A 19,911-nucleotide genomic window follows, 5' to 3' on the forward strand; every position below is an offset into this window, starting at 1 on the left:
GTGGTTCTTGCCCTTGTTTGTGATTTAGGATTTGTGGCATTTTCCTCCTTCATGTTTCTACTGTGAAGTTCATCCTTCAGTTGAGACTGGAAGGAGATGCCAGGATAGCTGAGGTGGTATTGGTGGGGATGTGCTTTTACCTGGAAAATACATGGTTGATATGACTGCAGCTTTCCATTAGATTCCCTCTTTAATCTGGGCTATGCAGTCAGCCTTTGAGGTGTAAAGGCCTTTCTTTTGGCTTCAGGGTGCTTGAAAATTTGACAGAGGCAGAAAATGGCCTTTTCCATTACTTGCATATCCAACCTGAGGAAGTGGCTTTCAGCAGACAGCTATATTTGTAAGCTGCAGTCTGACTGGCTGCTGTGTTGGAACAAAATGCCTTGTCCCAGGGCAGGAGGAGGGAGCAGGGACAGTTGGATTTGGGGTGTCCTGGCTGGCCCCAGGCACTGCTTTTGAAGGTGACAGACAGAGTAGATTGCAGCACAGGGTGTAAACACAGTTGGAAGGAGGCAGCCTTGGCCAGGGCAGAGCGATGACTGACAGCTTCCTGTACTGCAGCAGGAGGGATTACGGAATGGCTGCCTGGCACACACCCCAGTGGGAGCCAGGGATGCAGGTCTGCAGCGAGCAGGCAAAGCTCTCTGCGCCATTGGCAGGGGGAAAAGCATTTGGCTCCTGGTGCTGCGCTGGAGCATCCGTCCGAGCAGTGATAGGAGGGGAGCTGAGTGGGAACTGTGGGGCCAAGGAGTTGCTCTCCTCTTCGTGAAGGAGCCTGTAATTCCCACCTGCTGTGTAAACACTGGCAAATCTGATTTGAATCTGTCGTCTTGTGTAACAGGTAGAAAAGAAAAACCCGAAACAGACAGAGTTGAGGCTGCCTGGAATGTGTCCTTGAATTTTGGATCCTCTCAAATGATTGGAGTTGGGGGGTTTTTGTTTGTTTGTTTACTTGGGCTTTCTTTTTTTGGAACATTTGGGAAAGAAAATGAGTAGTTTGGTAAAGCTTAGCAATAAGATGTGCATTTATATGAGGCTTCAAGATTTTTCTTTAAGTTAATAGATTCCCCCTCCCACCCCTAGAAAGAAAAAAGAAAGCAAGAAAGAACAAAAGAAAAGCCCTAAAGAAACCTCACAATTTTCTGACTGAAAAAATATTGTAAGATGGTGTCCCCTCTGCACCCCAGAATGTGTTTGGTAGTAACTGAAGATGAACAACAGAATACAAGAGTCTGGGGAGCTCAGAGTTCACCTCTGCCCAGTACAGAAATGCATTATAAAGAACTGCATCTAAATAGACCTGTTTCCTTCCGTCACCTGTGTTTTGTTAAGGGTCTGCTTGCCTTGTATCTTGTAAATACTTTATGAAAATTAAGTCAGAAGTGATTATAGGAAGCAGTTCATATATCTCTGGCACTTTCTGCAAGAGGAGAAGGAAAGACAGAAGTAAATAAGTGCCATTACATTTTTAAGCAGAGCCTGACATATTTGCAGTGCATATGAAGAGGATATTTTAAAAGTTTGCATCAGCTGTTGGATTCTATTTTGGTGATAAATTCCAGCTAAAATATCATCAATGTTCATAACTGTGTGAATAAATGACCCCTAACTGACTTCCTAAAATATTGTATCAGTCTTCTGTGGAAAGTTTGCATTTAACTTAGTTTTTTCTCCCTCTGTTTGTAACCTGTTGTATTATATAAGAGAAGCGCTGCTGGATTTAGAGGCTGCAGCATACATAGCAAAGATACTAATGATGGATTAAGACATTAATCCAATGATGGATAAAGACATAAATGATGGTTTAGGTGCATCAATTCTTTTAGCTTGACTAATTTAATTTTCTGTAGTGTTTTTCTTCCCCCCTTATATTATTCCCAGCCCCCTCCTTGAAAGTTTCTGTATAGAAGAGCTGAGATTCATGGTGCGTTTTGTGGAGCCATCTGTTCCCAGCTGCGCTCAGCTGTCCAGTGTTTAACACCCCCTTATGAACTTTGCTCCTTTATTTCTTTACCTGCCTTGCCAAAGGAACGTTTTTTGGCAGTGTTGGATATACTAAGTTCCCTGTCAGCACCTGAAAATTAGGAGCTCCCCTTCCAGCCTGCCCCACCTCTGCTCTCTGTACCTCTGTGCCACCACAGGATGGTCAGCTGAGGTCAGGGAGCTGATGCAAAAGTGATTTTGGGCTGCATTCCTGTGGTCCTGCACCCACGCATGCCCACAGAGCAGGTGATGGCACTGGTGGGGGAGAGAAGCAGTGGCCATCACCTCCCCTCAGCAGTTCAGACCGTGGTGGCCATTCTCTTGGCCTTAGCCAAGAACAGCTGTGGTAATGTGGATAATATTGTTAGAGAAAGTGGCTCTGCTGATCTTTGCAGAGCTGTACAAGCACAAATGTTGGATGCTGGAGCATCCAACAATGGCTGTAGTCCACACCAGGATGTCATTTTCAAGGTATAAACAGATTAACAGAGCCTCTGCAAAAGGGAAAGGACAGCCTCTCTCCCTAGATGGTTTTAAGCAATTGGTTAGTTAAAACAGTTCCCAGGTTTAAGTAAAAAGATCCTGTTGAAGCAGTGTAGCTTGTCTCAGCATGGAGAAATCCAGTCAGGCCACAGCACGGAGGAGTTGCAGGAATGAAGAAAGAGTGGGAGTCCTGGTAAGGAGAGGCTCTCCGCATGGATGAGGACACAAGCACCTTGTGGGTAGACAGAGCCACCCTGCTCTCACCACTGTACTGTGGGATTGCTGTGCTGCCTGGGGGATTGGCCCTAGAAGCTGGGCTTGTGGTATGGGTTTTTTCCCCCCTTGAAACATTCTGGTTTTCCCTTGTAAGTATCTAATGCAAAGACTTTCCATTGAAACAGTGCTCTAGCCCAGTGTTGCAGTAACGGGGAGGGGTATCCTGGGAAGGAAATGCTGAATACACCTGCTCAGGGCCTCTGGTGCAGGTCTCAGTCCCAGCAAAACGGGATACTGACTTACTTCAGTCCTCCTCTGAGTTCTGCAAACAAAGTTTCTCTTTGTATCTCTTCAGATGCCTGCTTTTGCAGACATGTCTGATGCCCTGTATGAGGCAAGTAGTGAAACAGGAAAATCTCCCTGAGGTTTCCCCCCCTTACCACATCTGAGTGTTATGTCATTTCATCGTGTCTGAGTCTCATATATTCTTTTCACTTCTTGAAGTGAGCTGTTAAGCCACATCTGTGGCCCATGCAGAGCTGCCCAATGATGCCAGAGTCGGGTTTAGCAGGAGTTTAATGGAGATGATCTTGTCCGCTGAATTCTAATAAATGTTCCTTCAGTTTTGCTGACTTCAGCCAGCACAGCCACCAGCATCTTTATGGCACTAAAAGCTATAACCACAAAAACTAAAATAAGAAAAGGTAGCAGTAAAAAACAGCTAGCTGTCTGCACTTTATATTGGTATTTGTTTCAGGGATGACTAGAAAACAAATATTTGAGAAATTCTACTCCTGTTCTGGTATTGGACAAGTCTGAATCCATGCTTATTGTAATTGTTGTGTACAGCCAGTTTGTCTTTGAACTGAACTGGAATATGATCTAACATGAAGCTTTTCCTTCAGACTTTCAGCAGAACTGAACTACATTCAGCTCCAGCCATCCCCAGTGGATGAGAGTGGCAAAATGTTTCAAAAATGTGTGGAAGCAATTTTCTGCAATACAATTTCTGTCTTGTCTTCAGTGATGGGAAACAAACAGAAATTTGACAAAAGCATTTTCTTCCATGGTTTTGTCTTGCCATGACAAATTAAAAGCTTGTGCTTAGGAGACAGGAGTCTCAAATCTTAGAAGATTTTTCACACTGAATCTTTTTCTTAATACTTGGATCATCTAAGGTCTCTTTGAAATGGGCTGTCTTAAGTATACAGGGCACGTTTAGAGGTTGATGGAAAATGTCAGCTGTTTCCTTTTCTAAATGTCTTGAATAGAGAGAAAAAGGTGTTTCGAGACAAAATTTAGGATTTGTGCTGTTCCACTGTCTGTGAAAGTCAGAAGTGCTGTATCTCTTTAGGCTTTAAAAATAAAATTTAAAAAAGCTGGAGGAGAACGGAAGGACTTGTTCTGGTCTGGCAAGATTAGGCTGAGGGAGTTCTAGGAGACTATATTTTATCTTAATTTCTTTGGAGAGGTGGAAGTTTCTCTGCCACGCATCCGAAATAACTCTCAGACTTCCTCTTTGTGACGTTCCTAAACAGCAGCTCCGTAGATAAGGCCCAGGCCGGCGCAGAGCTTGGTATCACTCGTTTGCTGCGCTGTTTTGCTGGTTTTATCATTCTTCCTTTCCGGAGTGATAGCACAGCTGTACCTCCCCGTATCCCAGTGAAAGCAAAGGGTCAAGTGAAATTGTGCTGGGGCTCCTGAGGGATTGCACCTGGGCAGGGCACACCAAGGGCTCTGGCTGCCGGTCGGGAGCCCATTCATTGCAGAGGTCTGGGCCAGAGGTGGCTGGGCTGTGGCATGGGAGGATGCAGCTCTTTGGCTGTCGCTTTTCCAGGCTCATCCTCAAACCCAAGCAGAGCTGGGTTTCTTGTCCTGGGAATAGTAGGGATGCCTTCTCAAAAGATGAGGTGGTGCTGGGCTCTTCTTCAGCATGGTCAGGCTTCCACAGGTGAACCCAGGAGCTGCTGCAGGGAGCTTTTGCAGAAGGACATTGCAGAAGGATGCCTTCGGTAAAGGTGAGACCGTGAGCCCCACCAAGTTTTGCTTTTCTGTGCTGCATGTCAAGAGGCCCCCTTGGATGTTGTGGTGTGTGGGCTTGCATGGCAGTGGGAGATGGGAAAAATGGAGCAGGGCAATAGAGAGCAGGTTGGCTTGTGCTTTGCAAAGGCCAGCCTGGCATGGGGTTTTGATTCCTTCAGGACTATTTGCAAAGCTAATTGTTCAACATCACGATACATGTGTTCCCCCCTGCTTCATGAAACTGTTCTAGAGAGGAAAAAAAATCTTGTCTTGCTTGACCCACAGTTATTTTTCACAGCAGACTTGCAAATCCTTTAGCTGGCAGAGAGCACTTCTGGAAGTTTTAAGTGACAGAACTCCACAATTTCCCTTTGGCAACCAATTTCTGACAAGCTGCCACAGATTGTATTGCTTCATAATTCTGAGAGGAATCTTTCTTCTTTCTTGTAGTCAGCCTTGCATGATGCATCACACAGAGTGAACCTATTCTGTGAAGCCATTAGAGGCCAGGTGATCAGTCCAGTTCAGAAGCAGGAGAAGTCTGCTTTTTCTCGTGTTTTTTTCATAGATGCTCATCTGTGCTTATTGCTTAGATATCTGATTAGCCTTCTTGTGTAACAAATCCATTTCAATGAGAAATAAACTGCAGTAAATGATTAACATAATCTTCTTTACTAATGACTGGGGTTTTTTAATTTAATGAGTCACTTCTGAAAGTCTGAGGGGGAAACAAGGACATGCTTTTCTTTGTTTAAATTACCACAGTGCCATCATTTGCCTGTAGAAGCCTGGTGTTGTTTCTTCAAGCAGCCATACCACACATGCAGTACATGTGCTTGCTCCGATATGTCCAGCTCACTTGCAACAGGAAATGTGTTGCACAGGTTTTATAAAATGACTCTTACGGTTATGATTAATGATTTTGTTATCCAGGCAGTGAAACCACAAGAGTTTGTGACCGCTATAGCACTCAGAAGGTTCTGGTATGAGCAGCACAAATCTCTCATAATTGAGCATTTGAGGGCATGTTGAAACAGAGTTTGTTATCAGACTCCCTGTTCCAACAACTTTTAGTCTTGGGTTCTTTTCTCTTTTGTGACTACTGGGCATGTTTTCAGTAGTTTCCCCTCAAAACCAAATGCTGGAGCTGGATTGGTTTTAACAGGTTTGAGAAGAAGATGGTGTTTCTCTGAGAGACCAGTGGCTCAGTAGTTTGGGACCTGATTTTCCATCAGTGAAATAGCCTGTGTCTGGAGGCCACATGCTTTCTAGATGTAGTTCTGTAGGTGAGTGTTTGTATTTGGAAGACTTACAGCAAGCATCTCATGTTTCCACCTTTCACCACCCTCCCCAAAATTTTGCCTGCTATGCTGATGGTAGATAATCCCAGCCAAGTCCCAGTCTTCTTGTGGGGCACAGAAGCTGTTCCCTCCTTCCCTCACTGACAAAGTCCTACCATCATTTGTTCTTACTGGCACTTGGCTGAGGATGAGTGTGCCTTTTCTTTGAGAATATGCCTTATTTTCACCAGTCACCAAGTCCAGGTTCAGTCCCAGGGGAGGGGCATTGAGAGGACAGTACACCTTCAGAGGCCTGAAGCATCATCATGCTTCTAATCCTTGGTCACTTAATTTCCTCTGAGGGTTTCCCTCTGGCTTCTTGAACCTCGTTTTAGCTATGGCCACCATCAGAAGTACCTCCTTCTGCCTGAACCTTATTTGAGCCTGTTCCAGTGAATGCTTTTTGATCTTACTTTCTGAAGGATACTAGAAGAATAATCCCTCCCTGCTCACATTCCTATGGGATTCACAATTCAGTAGACTTCTCATCTTCTTGGTCCCTTCCATGATCTCTTTCCCAGGCTGGAGAGACCCAGGCTATTTAGTTAGCTGTTGTTGAGAAGCCATCCCATGTCCTCTGTGGTGCTGGCCATGGCTCTATGAGGTTGCCATGATTGAAATACCCTTACTGGGACAGGATGGAGAGGGCCAGCACCACAGACAGCTTGGAGCAGCACAGCGGGTACATGCAGTGCTTTGGTGGTTGTCTTTTTTTTAACCTGTTGCTGAGCCACCAAGTGGACACTATCACAGAGCTGCCTATTTTAATCCCAAGACCTCTTTCCTGGCCAGCAATAACTGGCTCAGAGGGCATCATTCTGTGTGTCAGATCAAGGTGTTTATGTCACACTGCGCTTTAGGTTAAATTATATTTGGGGGTTTTTTAGCATCCGGCATGTTAAAAGTCTCTCTGCATTACGAGATTCTTAAGCAAGTTTTCAGGGTCATCTTTCAGTTTGACTCTTGTGAGTAACAAGTTTCATCTGGAAACTGTGTCATCATCTTGTTCATCTCCCTCCTCACATCATTGATGAGTGTGCCCACCAGCACAGGTGAGGGGCCTGTGGGCTTCACTGGTGACCTTCTGCTTGGGAGGTAGGAATTTTCTACCTCTTTTGTTTTCTTCAGTCCTCAGACCATGCATTCATGTGTGTTAAGAACACTGACTCTTCCCTATGTCAGTTTGAAATAGCAAGGGACCTTGGTGGAATATTGGTTTTTGGAAAGTACCAGTGCTTATCCCAGCTGATGGTCAGCAGGGTAACTCAGCAGACACTGCATTTGTCACCCAGCTACTGCCTTCAGTGTCACCAACCAGGAGTCAGCATAAACTTTTTTATGGACGAGTGAGCAGAGACCCAGTCTTGGATAGGTTGATTTCCCCTTTCTGGGTGCTTAGAGTGAGTATTTGTGTTGGCAAACTGCCCATCTAATCTGAGGACATTGAATGTGGAAATGCAGCAATTTTTAATAAGGTGAAAGCTGAGAGCAGCGCCGCAGCCTCTGGTATGCTGCAAACAGGTTTTGTAGCTGTGTCAACACATGTGGAGGAGAGGCTCAGGTTGCCCCGCCGGGTCTAAAGGGGAGAAGAAGGTGTGGAGGATAGCAAAGGTAGATTCAAATCAGGCAAGATAAAAATCACTACAAGCTCTTTTCCAGTTGCCTATTGCAGAAATGCTGCCTTCCCAGAGAGGCAGGAAATAGTGCAGTGCTTGGAGAGCTGGCTTTAGCTCCCAGCTGCCCTGCTGAGATTATCAAGGAGTTATATCTAGTTTGGGTGGGATTTTTATTTTCATCCAGGACAGGGAGGCAGTTGCAGGACAGTATGTGCAATGACCTCCCACTGGGTTGTTTCCCCAGGCTGCATTGTTTGGACCATGAACACCCATGATGTTTTCGGAGTATATCCACAAAAGGCTTGTCCCAGCAGGGCTCAGCTGTGGATCCACTGAAGGTGAAGGGTCCTGTGGCCTGCCATGGTACCATTTTAAGGCCCGGCCTCTTTTTTGCTTCATGTCAGTTGAAGTTTAGCTTTGAGAGCAGGCTGGGGCTGCCTGGGCCATGGGGTGTGTTGTGTGGCTTTCTGAGAAGCTTAAATCATAGCTCAGCATCTTGGTCTCCGCCACATACAGCTCTGCAGGAAAGGTACTTTTGTGAGTACCAATATGGCTGTTGTAACTAAATCCTGACTCTTCTCAGGGTTTTCAAACAAGTTTTAAGCTTAGTGTTATTACAAAACATTTGTAGAAACTGCTTTTTTTTTTTTATGTCCCCAAAATGTGCTAGATATTGCAGGGCCTGAAGTTGAGTCCACAAGAATTAGCTTTGAAGGGTTTAAACCCCAGATTTGAACTGCCTTTGTCTAATAAGTTATGAAGACTGATGAAGCCTCTTTTTTAAAAGAGCCTGAATGTTGGTGCAGCCTGAATATTGGTTCCACTTTAGAGGTGTTGTTAACTATGTTAAGAGTTGATCTCCTTCTGTGTACTTGTTTAAAAAAAAAAACTAAAACAAGCACACGTATTAAAAGTCTGTTCTTAATGGAAGTCAGCCATTCAAAACTCATTCTGCTTGTTGTACCTCTCAGATAACCCAGCCTGGCTTTACATCACACTGCAAACAACTGTCTATTTGCTTTCGACAAAGTAAGTTGGGAGTTTGGTGCTTTCGAAGTGCTGCAAGAGTTAAAGAGAACCAACATCTGTTTTTGTGTTGTAATGCTTCAAGGTGTTCTCACCTTTGGACAGAGTCTTTCAGAGTGTTGTTTTCAGAATAAACAAATATTCACAAAGAGGGTTCTTGTATTCTTGGAGCAAGAAATGTGTCTGGTGCGATTAATTGGAAAATAGTATTTAGAGAGTGCATTCTTGACAAGGAGAGAAGGTTCTTCAGGTAAAACCAGTCTTCTGCTACTATTGATACAATTCTTCTCTGCTCTTGAGGTTGTGTCTCAGCTGACTGCAGCGGCAATCAGGACCATGGACTTGTAGCTGCAGCACATCTTGTTAGTTGAGAGGGGCGTGGAGTAGACACTTCTTTTATTTCAAGCACCAACGTTGCAGGCACATGCAGTGCTACAGCTGTTCTGTTTGTTGTGCATGGAGACTCTCTTTTTCCTGCTCTTGGTTTGCTGGTGCATTTAACAACTGCCCATAGAAATTCATGGTAATATGAAAAAGCACAAAACCTATAAATAGAATTAATGGGCAAAATCCTGAATATTGTATGGCAACTGTTTTAACCAGGGAGGGGCTATGGAGAGATGGTGGCTGACATTATTACTTCTTTGTGTGTTTCTGCAGGAAGAGAAATGGGATTGTTAAGAAGCAGTAGGTATTGGCAACAGCATGTTACTGTGTGATATTTCACCCTTTCATGATCATTGTTGCATAATGATGTAACTAATTAACCGAAAGAAAGTGCTCAAAGGGAGCCAGGAATGTATAAAAATACAAGTAACATTTATTGCACAGTAATAGTGAGTGGCAAAAAAGTGACAAAACAGAAAAAAAAAAGCCTGAAGTTTTTAAAGGAAAGCTGATATTCAAGTAGCTGGTGATGAACTGGAATTCAGTGAGTGTTTGGAGAATGTGTAAAGGTTAACAAAATTACCAGTATTTTTGTAGCCTGGGTGACTGGTGGGGTACAGCCTGGGCACACAGGTGCTCAGTCTGAGCCCTCAGGACCTACAGGATTGCATCATTTGCCGGGGTTTAACTTTGCTCTTCAGAGGTAGCTCCTGGTGAGCGCTCATCGTCCCACCATGCCCAGGATAACAAATAACATGCCAAGCGAATACAAGTGGTGTTGGTGAATATGTCACGGGCAGGCTATGGCATATTATTTTTCCATGTATGTGGTGACAGCTTTTATGGCCTGGCAACAGATCTGCCTCTTTCAAGTATTTTATGTGAAACTTCATGAAGCCTCCAGCAGTCAGGTGTTGCCAATATTGCAGGTGTGCGCTAAGTCAGTGAGTGGCAAAACATCTCTTAATGCCCTGTGCTGTAACAGCTGAATGTATGACAATTTTCCCCCTGTTTTCATTTAAAACAGAATGCTACAGATAGCTCCTCCAACTCCTCTCAGAAAAGGGAACAGCCTGTGCGAACTCTGGCTTCTCCTGCATCCTGTGAACATCGAAGAATTTGCACTCGTGGACACCTTCATGACCATTACAGCTCTGACCACTACCATCTAGAACAAGTAAGGTTTCTTCCCAGTGTTGCTACCTCTGTGTCTGCCAGAGTCTGCCAGTGTTTGGTTTTCCTCCACGTGCCTGAGACAGCTCCCTCCTTCTGCTCTCCCCATTTCCTTCTCAATTAGCTTTAAATGGCTTCCTGTTATTAAAAAAAGAGGGGGAGGGGGAGGTAACACTGGTTTAGCATATTGTGTTGTACCACATGCACACAGGCCAGTGTAAGACTGTGACAGTTTTACTCCTCATGAGCCAAAGGCTGAAAAAGTCTGTGATGGATCCCGGTGAAGGGCATATAAAGAAGGAAAGACAAAGTTTCTAAGTATTGGCTCTTCAGGAAGCAAGGAGACAGTGATTACCAGTAGCAAAATTAGCTTATTTATCTTTTCTCTCTCCTCATCTCCTTCCTACTTCCACAGTCAGTACCACGATCCTACCGGCACGTCAACTTTCCAGATGATGATGAGGAGATAGTGCGCATCAATCCTAGGGAGAAGATTTGGATGACTGGATATGAGGATTATCGCCATGCCCCAGCACGAGGAAAGAACTTTGATCCTGATGACATGGACTCCTACGTACGTTTTGCCAAAAGCGAGGCCTCGAAACACGAATACACTTATCCTTACGTAGACAACTCGGACTTTGATCTGGGTGAAGATACCAAGGGTGCTGTGATAAAGACTCAACCTGTCAAATTCAAGCCCAGGCGGAAGGAAGATGGTGAGAGGTCGCGGTGTGTGTACTGCAGGGACATGTTCAACCACGAGGAGAACAAGCGGGGTCAATGCCAGGATGCTCCAGACCGCGTCAAGACTTGCATCCATCGAGTGAGCTGTATGTGGTGCGCAGACACTATGCTCTATCACTGTATGTCCGACCCAGAAGGAGACTATACAGATCCTTGCTCGTGCGACACCAGTGATGAAATGTTTTGCCTCCGGTGGATGGCCCTTATCGCCTTGTCTTTCATTGCTCCATGTATGTGCTGTTACTTGCCGCTTCGGGCTTGTTACCACTGTGGGGTCATGTGCAGGTGCTGTGGTGGAAAACACAAAGCTGCTGGATGACTACAGATGCATTCAAAGTGTTAGGTTTTTCCTGTAGTTCAAGGAACACGTTGGTTTTGGAGCACTGAGGTCACTCACTTTAATGCAGCCACTGTGCCCAACAGCATCCAGAAACCACCAGTTTGGATCACTTTACATTGGGTCGTCTGGGGCTCACACTGCATTGATTTGCTCATCAACTGTTCTAACTAACTAACCTACAGCATAGACTTTTGTATTATTAATCTGTAATCAAAACAGACTGTCTTGTACATGTTTAATTTTTTTTTCCTTTAAAATGAGTTTGAGAGAAGAACTGCTTTAAATGGTGGTGGATTGTAGAACATCTCCAGGTTATGTCTGTCTTGCCTCCGCTTGTGTGGTACCAACAGCGTGTTAGCAAGCTTTGGCATTTCTAGAAATGGGACGGTGTAGTGAATGAGATCTCACTTGGAAGATATTTTAACTTACCGTCAAGCTATTGTGTGTGTATAGAAGGTGTGCTAGTAACAAACTTGTACCACAACACAGTATTTCTGTCACTGGTTTTCTTTGGGTTTTTTATTCTGTTTTCCAAAGCAAAAATAGCCATCTGAGCTGCAGTTTCTCTTCCAGGGTCCATCGTCATTTCCTTCAGCAAACATCTTAAAATTATTTCTCTGTTCCTAAAGCTCTGTGAACAGAAAGTAAGGCTCAGTTACCATAGTCACATAGCCATTGAGAATCTGATAGTCCTCCTTACCTGTAATCATTTCAGACCACTACTTGAAAGGGAAACTTAAATTTTAGGCTTTTCTCTTTTCCCTAAATAACATTGGAAAAATGTGTTTTCAGAGCTCTGCCCAAAAAGAAAGGGAACTTCTTCATAGAGATCTGTGAATAAAACACTAAGGTTCCAGATGAGGAAAACTGTTGATATGCAAAGAATTACTAACAATGCAATGTCAGAAGCACTATTATGGCAATTCTGGGGAAATGCTGCATTAAGTGGTGGATTATATGGAAAATCGTGTGTGTTTGTTTTCTGTATCCATGAGCATGAGAACATTCGCGTCCACTGTAGTAACAACATTTAACAATCTAAGCAGGTATTGAAAAATCCAAAGCCAGGATGTTAACTACTACTTCCAGTCTGTGACCTGCAGTCCCAATCTGCCGGATACTTCCACACATCTCAGCATGTTGCTGTGAGCCTGTGTGTGGGATGGAGCATGTGAGTCCTTGCAGGAGCCAGACTGAGGTGTCTGCCTGGCTTTCCCCCTCCCCAGTTCACCACCCAGGTTTATCAAGTGGATGCATAAGGTGCATACAGCAGGATAATATTACTTTAATTTTTTTTATTATTATTTTTTTTAATGTCATGTTGTCTTGTGTACAAGGCTTGTAATTAGCTTGGAAAAAGAGTATTTTTCTAATATATTACAAGGAATAGCCAAATAATTTTTATTAAAAAATAAAAAAAAAAGATTTAGCGCAGTGAGCTCTAACTAGCATAGTACAATCCGAATACTTTGAGGCAGCTAGGGATTGGCTTGTCAAAGCTGGCACTGCTGTTCCTGCCATAATTTCTTTCTGCAGTAAATTGCCAGTGGGCGCATGTCCTTTCCCTCCCTCTATTGCACATTGACATCAGTCTTAAAAGAGAGGATTTTTTTTTTAAGAATTAATTTGCCAAATAAATGTAAAAGGAACGCTTGCCATTCTTTCTTGGTGGAATGTCCCAACAGTTCCTCTGAGAGTTAATCACAGCTTTTTAGTCAACCGTGAATTAAGTATGCAATGTGCTTATTATACACTATAGAGTTGGGTAGGTTTAATTCATAGCAGTTACAGGGGATTTTTTCAGTTGGAGAAAAAAAAATTGAATGATAGTGGAAAAGGGATGGAGTGTTACACTCTGGGTGATATGTCTGGGTTTGCTGAATGAAATATAAATATTTTGTGCCTAATAGCAGTTGACAAATCTCTCAATGGTGTCTAGTAAACATCAAGCCAGCCTCGTAAAAAAATAATTAATGAAACAACCTTTTCCTTTTATTTCTGTTCTCAAAAGTTGTTTCATGTAAACAAACATCTGTAAGATCTTCTCTCTATAAAGCACAACACTACAAAAAGATCTTACAGTTTTTTGTCCGGTCTTGAAGTGCCCCTATTTATTTAAGTAAAGTAGACATACTCCAAGCCTTTCTGTATGTCTGAAAATAAAAGTTATTAAAAAAAAGTCCCTCTTTTTTTATTTTTTTTTCTTTCCCCCTCCTTCTTCCCTCTTCTCTTCAGTTTTTGTAATACTTGTAGATTTTGCTGCGTACGTTATTTGGTTTGTGATGGCAGTGGTGTAAGGGCACAAGGATAGAAATGGGTGGTTTTTTGTAAATATTTCTCCTTAATTTCCACACTGCTGCTGAACAGTGTGTAGCATTCTCCCAGTCAGCTTTGCAATACTGACATCAATCATTTGAGAGAAATTATTCAGATTTTATTTTTGTATCTGTGGTAACAAAAACATTAACCAATTTTTTTTTCCTGTTGTGGAAAGGTTTTGGGTTTTTGTTTATTTTTTTTTCCCAAGCTATTGCTCACGTTAACAAATTAAAGTGCCTGAAGCCTCATCATTATGTATCTATATACTAAAAGTTAAAACCCTGTTGTATTGATTTTTATAAGCCTTTTTACCTCTGTGTAAAAAAAAATATATATACAAGTGTATGATGTACATTTTAGTTCTTAACTTCTTTTTTTATTGTTTCTAATATGTATGATCAGTGTAGCTATTGCTTTAAAATGTACCGTGTAAATACAAATACATCATATCAAAATGATGCCGTTTATTGTCAGAATTATGCTGTTTATTGTTGTTGAAGTGGCTGGGGACTGAGGGGGAGACAGAATGGGGACATCTCCAGAGCTCAGGGTTTCTAAGAAAAAAAAAATAGCTCGATTTTACAATTTTGGGTGGCAAAGGCTGCTAAGCCTTGGGCACAGGCCATTCTCATCCAGACACAGGAAGGGACAACGATGATGGGTGGGGTTTTCCTGGTGGTTTTTAGGTGTTTTCTGGATGTTTGGCTCATTTGGTGGGAGGACGTGGCCTGGTGGCACCAGGCCCCAGTAGGCCCTGGCAGCCGTGGCAGTGGCCAAGGCTCCTTCTTGCTCTCCCTGCTCCTCTCCCCTGAGGCCTCAGCTGAGCTGGAGATGGTGCAGGGCTGTTGTTACTTGGCTTTGTTTCATCTCAGCAGGGCTCTGAGGAGAAGGGGGGAGCAGGGCAAGGCCGCAGATGTGGCTGCCGAGCAAGTGAGGGCCGTCCCGGCTGCTGAGGCACACGGGGCAGGTTTGCAGCCACTGGGAAGGAGAGATGCCTGAGGTGCCTGGCACTGCCATCCCTGCTCAGACAGGCTTAGCATGGAAAGAGAATAACCCAGTTTAAATGGATACCATTCCACCAATCAATGGGGAAAATCAGGGAGAAACCAGTGAGTATATCTGAAGTTTTATAATTATTTCCAATGGCTTGGTCAGGCCAACACCAGCCACGTCTGCAGAGCCCAGGTTTATTTTTCCATAGGTAAGTGATAATAAAGCTGTTGCTCCTCTTTTATGTGGTGCTGGTTGTTTTGCTGCTGAACAACAAAGCTGTCTCGAGCAGTATGTAGGAGAGAAGGCAAAGAGCACACTTTTTATTCATTTATATTTGTTTACATATTCCTAGAAACGTGATGTGCTCATATAAACAAAGATTTCTGTGTACATTTATTATACAACTGATGGTATGTGTATGTTTTTCAAAAAGACATGCAGCCTTCGTGAGAAATGCTCAGTGTGGGTCAGGTGCTGTATTCAGGACTCTCTGCACACAAGATTATTCAGTTTGTGTTGGTGTTTGGCTCCGTCAGCAGCAAAGCTGCGAAGTATTGCTCACAGTCCATCACTCTTAACTAATGGAGAAGAACTTCAACCCTATTCCCTGGCCATTTGGATCTAGCTCATCACACAAAATGCCTGGCTAAAACCATGTTTCTTGCAGCCTGCAATGTCCTCTTGCTTTCATCCACAAATCAAAGGTGTTGCTTATGCCTGGAGATTTCTAAACTGAACCAGAAAATGTTACATTTGGGCACTGAATCTGTGGAAAACACAAGTGTCATAAGATAGGAGGCACCATGGACATCAACCAACTTTCTGCAGCATAATTTACTCGTGTTGTCTGTGGGGCAGGTTCTGTCCTCTTCATAGGATGCAATCACAGAGACTGAGATTGGAGAGGACACAGATACTGTAGGCTTGCAGCCATATGAAACCACATGTTGAATATTTTATGGTTTAAAAAAAAATCTAGTTCACTAGTAAATGTAACACAAAATACATTTTAGAATAATGTCTTCACCCAGGCTGAGTTTTAGGGTCTGACAGTTGCAGCTTGGCATTTTCTAGCAGGGACTTGACACCAAGTGTGCAGCTACCATTGCCTGGGTCAGAGTGGCTCTCCAAGCCTCCCTTTTCCCTACTTAAGCAGCAGCTGTGCTGACCCAGCTTACACCCAGGCTTTTCCCATGGGGAGGCATCCTTGGTTTCAGACATAGTTCCACCTGTATGAATTGTTCTCCTCGTGCCTGTGAAATGAAGGACTCAGAGGGTAAGGAGAGGATTTTCTTGACTGCCCCCTCAGGAAGCCTACAAATGCTTCTAAGAAGCCTCTTCTTATAGAAGCATCATCAGGTCAGGAATGGCGGAGTGAGTGGAGGGCAACTGCAAGGGGTAACCAGTGTGGGTCCCTCCAGCTCTGTTCTTCTCTAAGGGACAAAGGTAAAGAGCATTTCTCAGCAGTGCAGCTGCTTGGCATTGCTTTCAGGGGCATGAGGGGAGTTCACCTGGCCTCCTTTAATCACTGGGTAGGAGGTTTCTCTCCCTCTGCTTGGAGAGCTTGTAATTTAAATGTGCAAAACAGACTTATCCCTGTTGTGAAAACAAGTCCAAGAGTTTGCATGACTTCCATAAAATTCATATGGGGGGTTTGTGACACAATCTGGCTTGGAGTATCCTGAGCGCAAGTTCACCACCATCTTCATCCAAAGGTCATTTCTCCTATCATCCTGGAGATTAATCAGGAAGTTTGGGCTTTGTCAGGAGCCTTGCTGCATGGAGCACAAAGCAAGCTGCCAGCAAGGGATGTGTAAATCTTCTTTCTCTGCTAATTCCACTTGAAAATGCAGATTTGAAGTAGCTGTCAGGATGCCTGGAAACAAGAGTTATCATTGCATGTGTTGTCAGTACTTATCACAGACAGAACTTGTCTTATAATAAAAGAAATGCAGCCTTTTTCTGTGAGAGCAACAAGGAGATACTTTTCTTTCTTTAGCACACAATGTTAGGTGAGTTAACATCCTCCTAACACCTTGTCCTTTTCCAGGATGTATTTAGCAATTGAATTCCTTAGAATCTTGATGACATATGTGGAAATAAATAGAAAAATGTTTGGCTTCCACCCAGAGACAAGATATTTAAATGGTGGAAAGTATGTGTGTATTTTTGGGGTCTTATACTTAGATCCCCACAAATATTTTTAGTTGCTTTCCTGCAGTAATGCACAACCATCCCATGCCATTCATCTCATTCCCTGCTAGTAAATTCATTTAGGAAGAGTTGACAGACTTTGGTTTGGCTTCTGTTAGATTCCAAGCCTGCCACCTAACATCGTGTGAGACGGGGTCTCACAGCAGCACTCTGTGTGGTTGTAAGGAGAAAGGTTTGTGAGGACTGTAACACATCCCATCTCTCTGCCTGAGCCATCACAGCTCCATGCTCCGAGGTAGCAAGGAAAGTACAAAGTGATTTTCAGACTTAATGTAATTCATGTAATTGCCCAAGGAGTCACTGACATTAGGAGTAAGTATCATTGCCTCGGGGAGCAAGAATTAATGCATACTTCGGGACGCTTAAGACATTGCCAAGTCATACACAGCCTTAAACTTAATTCTTATCTAGATTACTTAATTATTATTAATTATATAGAAAATGTCACATGAACTGGAATTCCTTTTTTTGCATTTTCTGAGCTTATGTCATGATGAGCTACTAAATTGGCCAACATCTGTTTTAAGGCAACTGACAGGACTGCTATCAGGCTTACTGCTTTGAGAAAGCACTTTGCTGATTTCCACACTCTTAATTTCCCCACTTCAGTGTTGTGCCAGTGTTATCCTATTAACTGATAGAGCTCTTGATGTGACATTTCAATGGCAAAAAAGAACAGGGATAGGGAACTTGTCAATACAGTGAGACCCTTGAAGTATCAAGTCTGATATGTTTCCAAATGTACCCTATCTTCAAATCAAGAGATTTCCAGTATGCAGATTACATTTGGCTCTGACCTCATTCAGAAACTAAAAGCTCAGACACTTCTAAAGTTTGAAGCATTATCATCCTTGTGCCCCAGAGAGTAATTTCCAACTTTAAAAGCCCAATTCCAGAACAACTGAACACAAGTGATTTCGCTTTAAAAGTGCTTACTCTTTACAACTTCCTGAGAACAATGATAAAAGCCAGGTTACAACGTATAACTTTCAACCACATTTTGCAAAAGTGCAGGCCACAACTTACAGCAGAGAGTATTTTGGTGTGGGCAGCCAAAAGAAGCAGACTCTGCTGGTTTTGTCCAGGAGTCTGAACATTGCAAAATTCAAATCCCAATAAATTTGTATCAGAAAACTCTGAACAGCTAAAACAAAGAAGGAAATAGAAGTTAGGATGGAATGCACATGCAGGAAATATGGTTCATCCTAGATATGAAACATAAGAAATACAATCTTCTTTTTTTTATTTCTTTTCTTTTGAGGGATACCTGAAAGGAAGCTCCCATTGTCACAGTAATGTATGGGTATGGGGCCTGATGTTTAAGCTGGAATGCCCCCAGATGTTTCCATGTTCCCCTTCCATTTCTGCAAGGAAGGGCAGATGGTCTGTGCTCCAAGAGGAGCGTTTAGAGCAGCACCATGGCTCAGGCTGTCAAACTGGAAGTGTATCTGTGTATATGTATATACGTATCCTTTTGGAACAGAAATCCGAAATTACCAACATGATCTAAAGGCCTAAGTGAGAGCCACCCTTCAAATAACTAAACAAACAGGTAAAACTCCAGCTGTGTGGCTGACCCTTGTGGCTTGGCAACAATGAATGGGGTTTTCTGTGCAGTGACCCCAAATCTTGGGGATGGCTGCAGGATTTCTCTGTTCACTTAATGAATAGATCTCAGTGAACAACTTCATCTAGAGCAAAACCCCAGAACCTTATTAAGTGGTTGAGCCAGCCGCAGAAATGAGAAGGCTTCCAAATAGCAAGCAAAATAGCAATGGGGTGAAGCAGAGAGATATATTCTGCTCAGAGGAGTTTTCTGCTTTGCTGTGGCTCAAGGGTCACGTGCTGGATGGTCAGTGATGCTGTTTCTCAGGGGACATTGACTGGGCTCTGGGGAAACCATGGGCATTTTGGCAAGCAGGAAAGCCTGTGCATTCATTCATCTGTCTGAAATGGAGGAGTTTGTGGTAAGCCATGTGGCCAGAGCAAGGCAGCCTTTGCAACAGTGCCAGTTCCACAGTTTAAATACAGTTTCTGCCACAAGGCCAAGGCATAGTTGTACTTCCACATGTGGCCAGAAATGCCACAGGCCTGGAGCAGGCTGCAGGGTGAGCAGGGTCCTCACACTTACCCCTGTCTTTGCAGAGAGATCTCTGCAGAGAGATTTGAAGGGCTGCAATGTGCCAGAGAGGTAGCAAAAATACCACACACATTTCATTTCAAAACTCTAGCAGCCATCCCCAATACAATGCTATTTGCTGCATTTGTGCTTCTCTAGACTTTGAATAAATGGGCTCCTTCCAGCAACAGGTAGGAGACAACAGGAGACTCTTTTCCAGTTCCCTGAGGTAAAATCCTAAATCCACTTAACTCAGTGGCCAAAGATCCGGACACTAAAGTGAAGCCATGATTTCTCTCCTGGGATTTGAAGGGTTTGGATGCCGGTATCTTAAGATTTGGCACGCAAAACTCCTCCTCCACTGACAGCTCTCTGAGGTGAACTTCCCATGATCTTCTTGATCAGCCTGGAGAAGACTGAGGGGAGACCTCACTGGAGTTACCTCTTCCTCGGGAGGGGAAGAGGGGCAGGCACTGATCTTTTCTCTCTGGTTACCAGTGACAGGACCCAAGGGAACGGCCTGAAGCTATGTCAGGGAAGGTTTAGGTTGGATATTAAGAAAAGTTTCCTCATCCAGAGGGTGGTTTGGCACTGGAACAGGCTGCTCAGGAAAGTATTCCCAGTACAGACTGACAGTTCAAGAAGCATTTGGACAACCCTCTCAGGCATATGGTGTGATTGTTGGGGTGTCCTGTGCAGGAGTTGGGCCAGGAGTTGGACTTTGGTGATCCCTGTGGGTCCCTTCCAGCTGAGGATATTCCATCATTCTCCTTCCTCCATTCTCCTCAGAGACACTGGATACAATGACAGTCCACCTCCGTAAAAGGGGATTTCTTCTATTACATCGTGCACCAGTTTCCCAGTTCTGTCTTAAAAGGGCTGTTTGAAATGGGAGCCACTTTCTGCTGCTGCAAAGGAACAAATGTCCTAGTG

General features: G+C 43.6%; 1 protein-coding gene across 1 annotated transcript in view; it reads left to right on the forward strand.

Annotated features, from left to right (window-relative positions):
* SPRED2 (sprouty related EVH1 domain containing 2) overlaps window positions 1-14,107 on the forward strand; it is a 59,313-nt gene extending 45,206 nt beyond the window's left edge. Inside the window, exons 5-6 of the mRNA XM_030944401.1 lie at window positions 10,101-10,250; window positions 10,662-14,107. Coding sequence (XP_030800261.1) covers window positions 10,101-10,250; window positions 10,662-11,312 — 801 coding nt within the window. The 3' untranslated portion in view covers window positions 11,313-14,107. The remainder of the gene's footprint in view (window positions 1-10,100; window positions 10,251-10,661) is intronic.
* Window positions 14,108-19,911: the final 5,804 nt, after the last annotated feature.

This window comes from Camarhynchus parvulus, chromosome 3 (assembly GCF_901933205.1).
Source record: "Camarhynchus parvulus chromosome 3, STF_HiC, whole genome shotgun sequence".
In the NCBI taxonomy this organism is placed as follows: domain Eukaryota; kingdom Metazoa; phylum Chordata; class Aves; order Passeriformes; family Thraupidae; genus Camarhynchus; species Camarhynchus parvulus.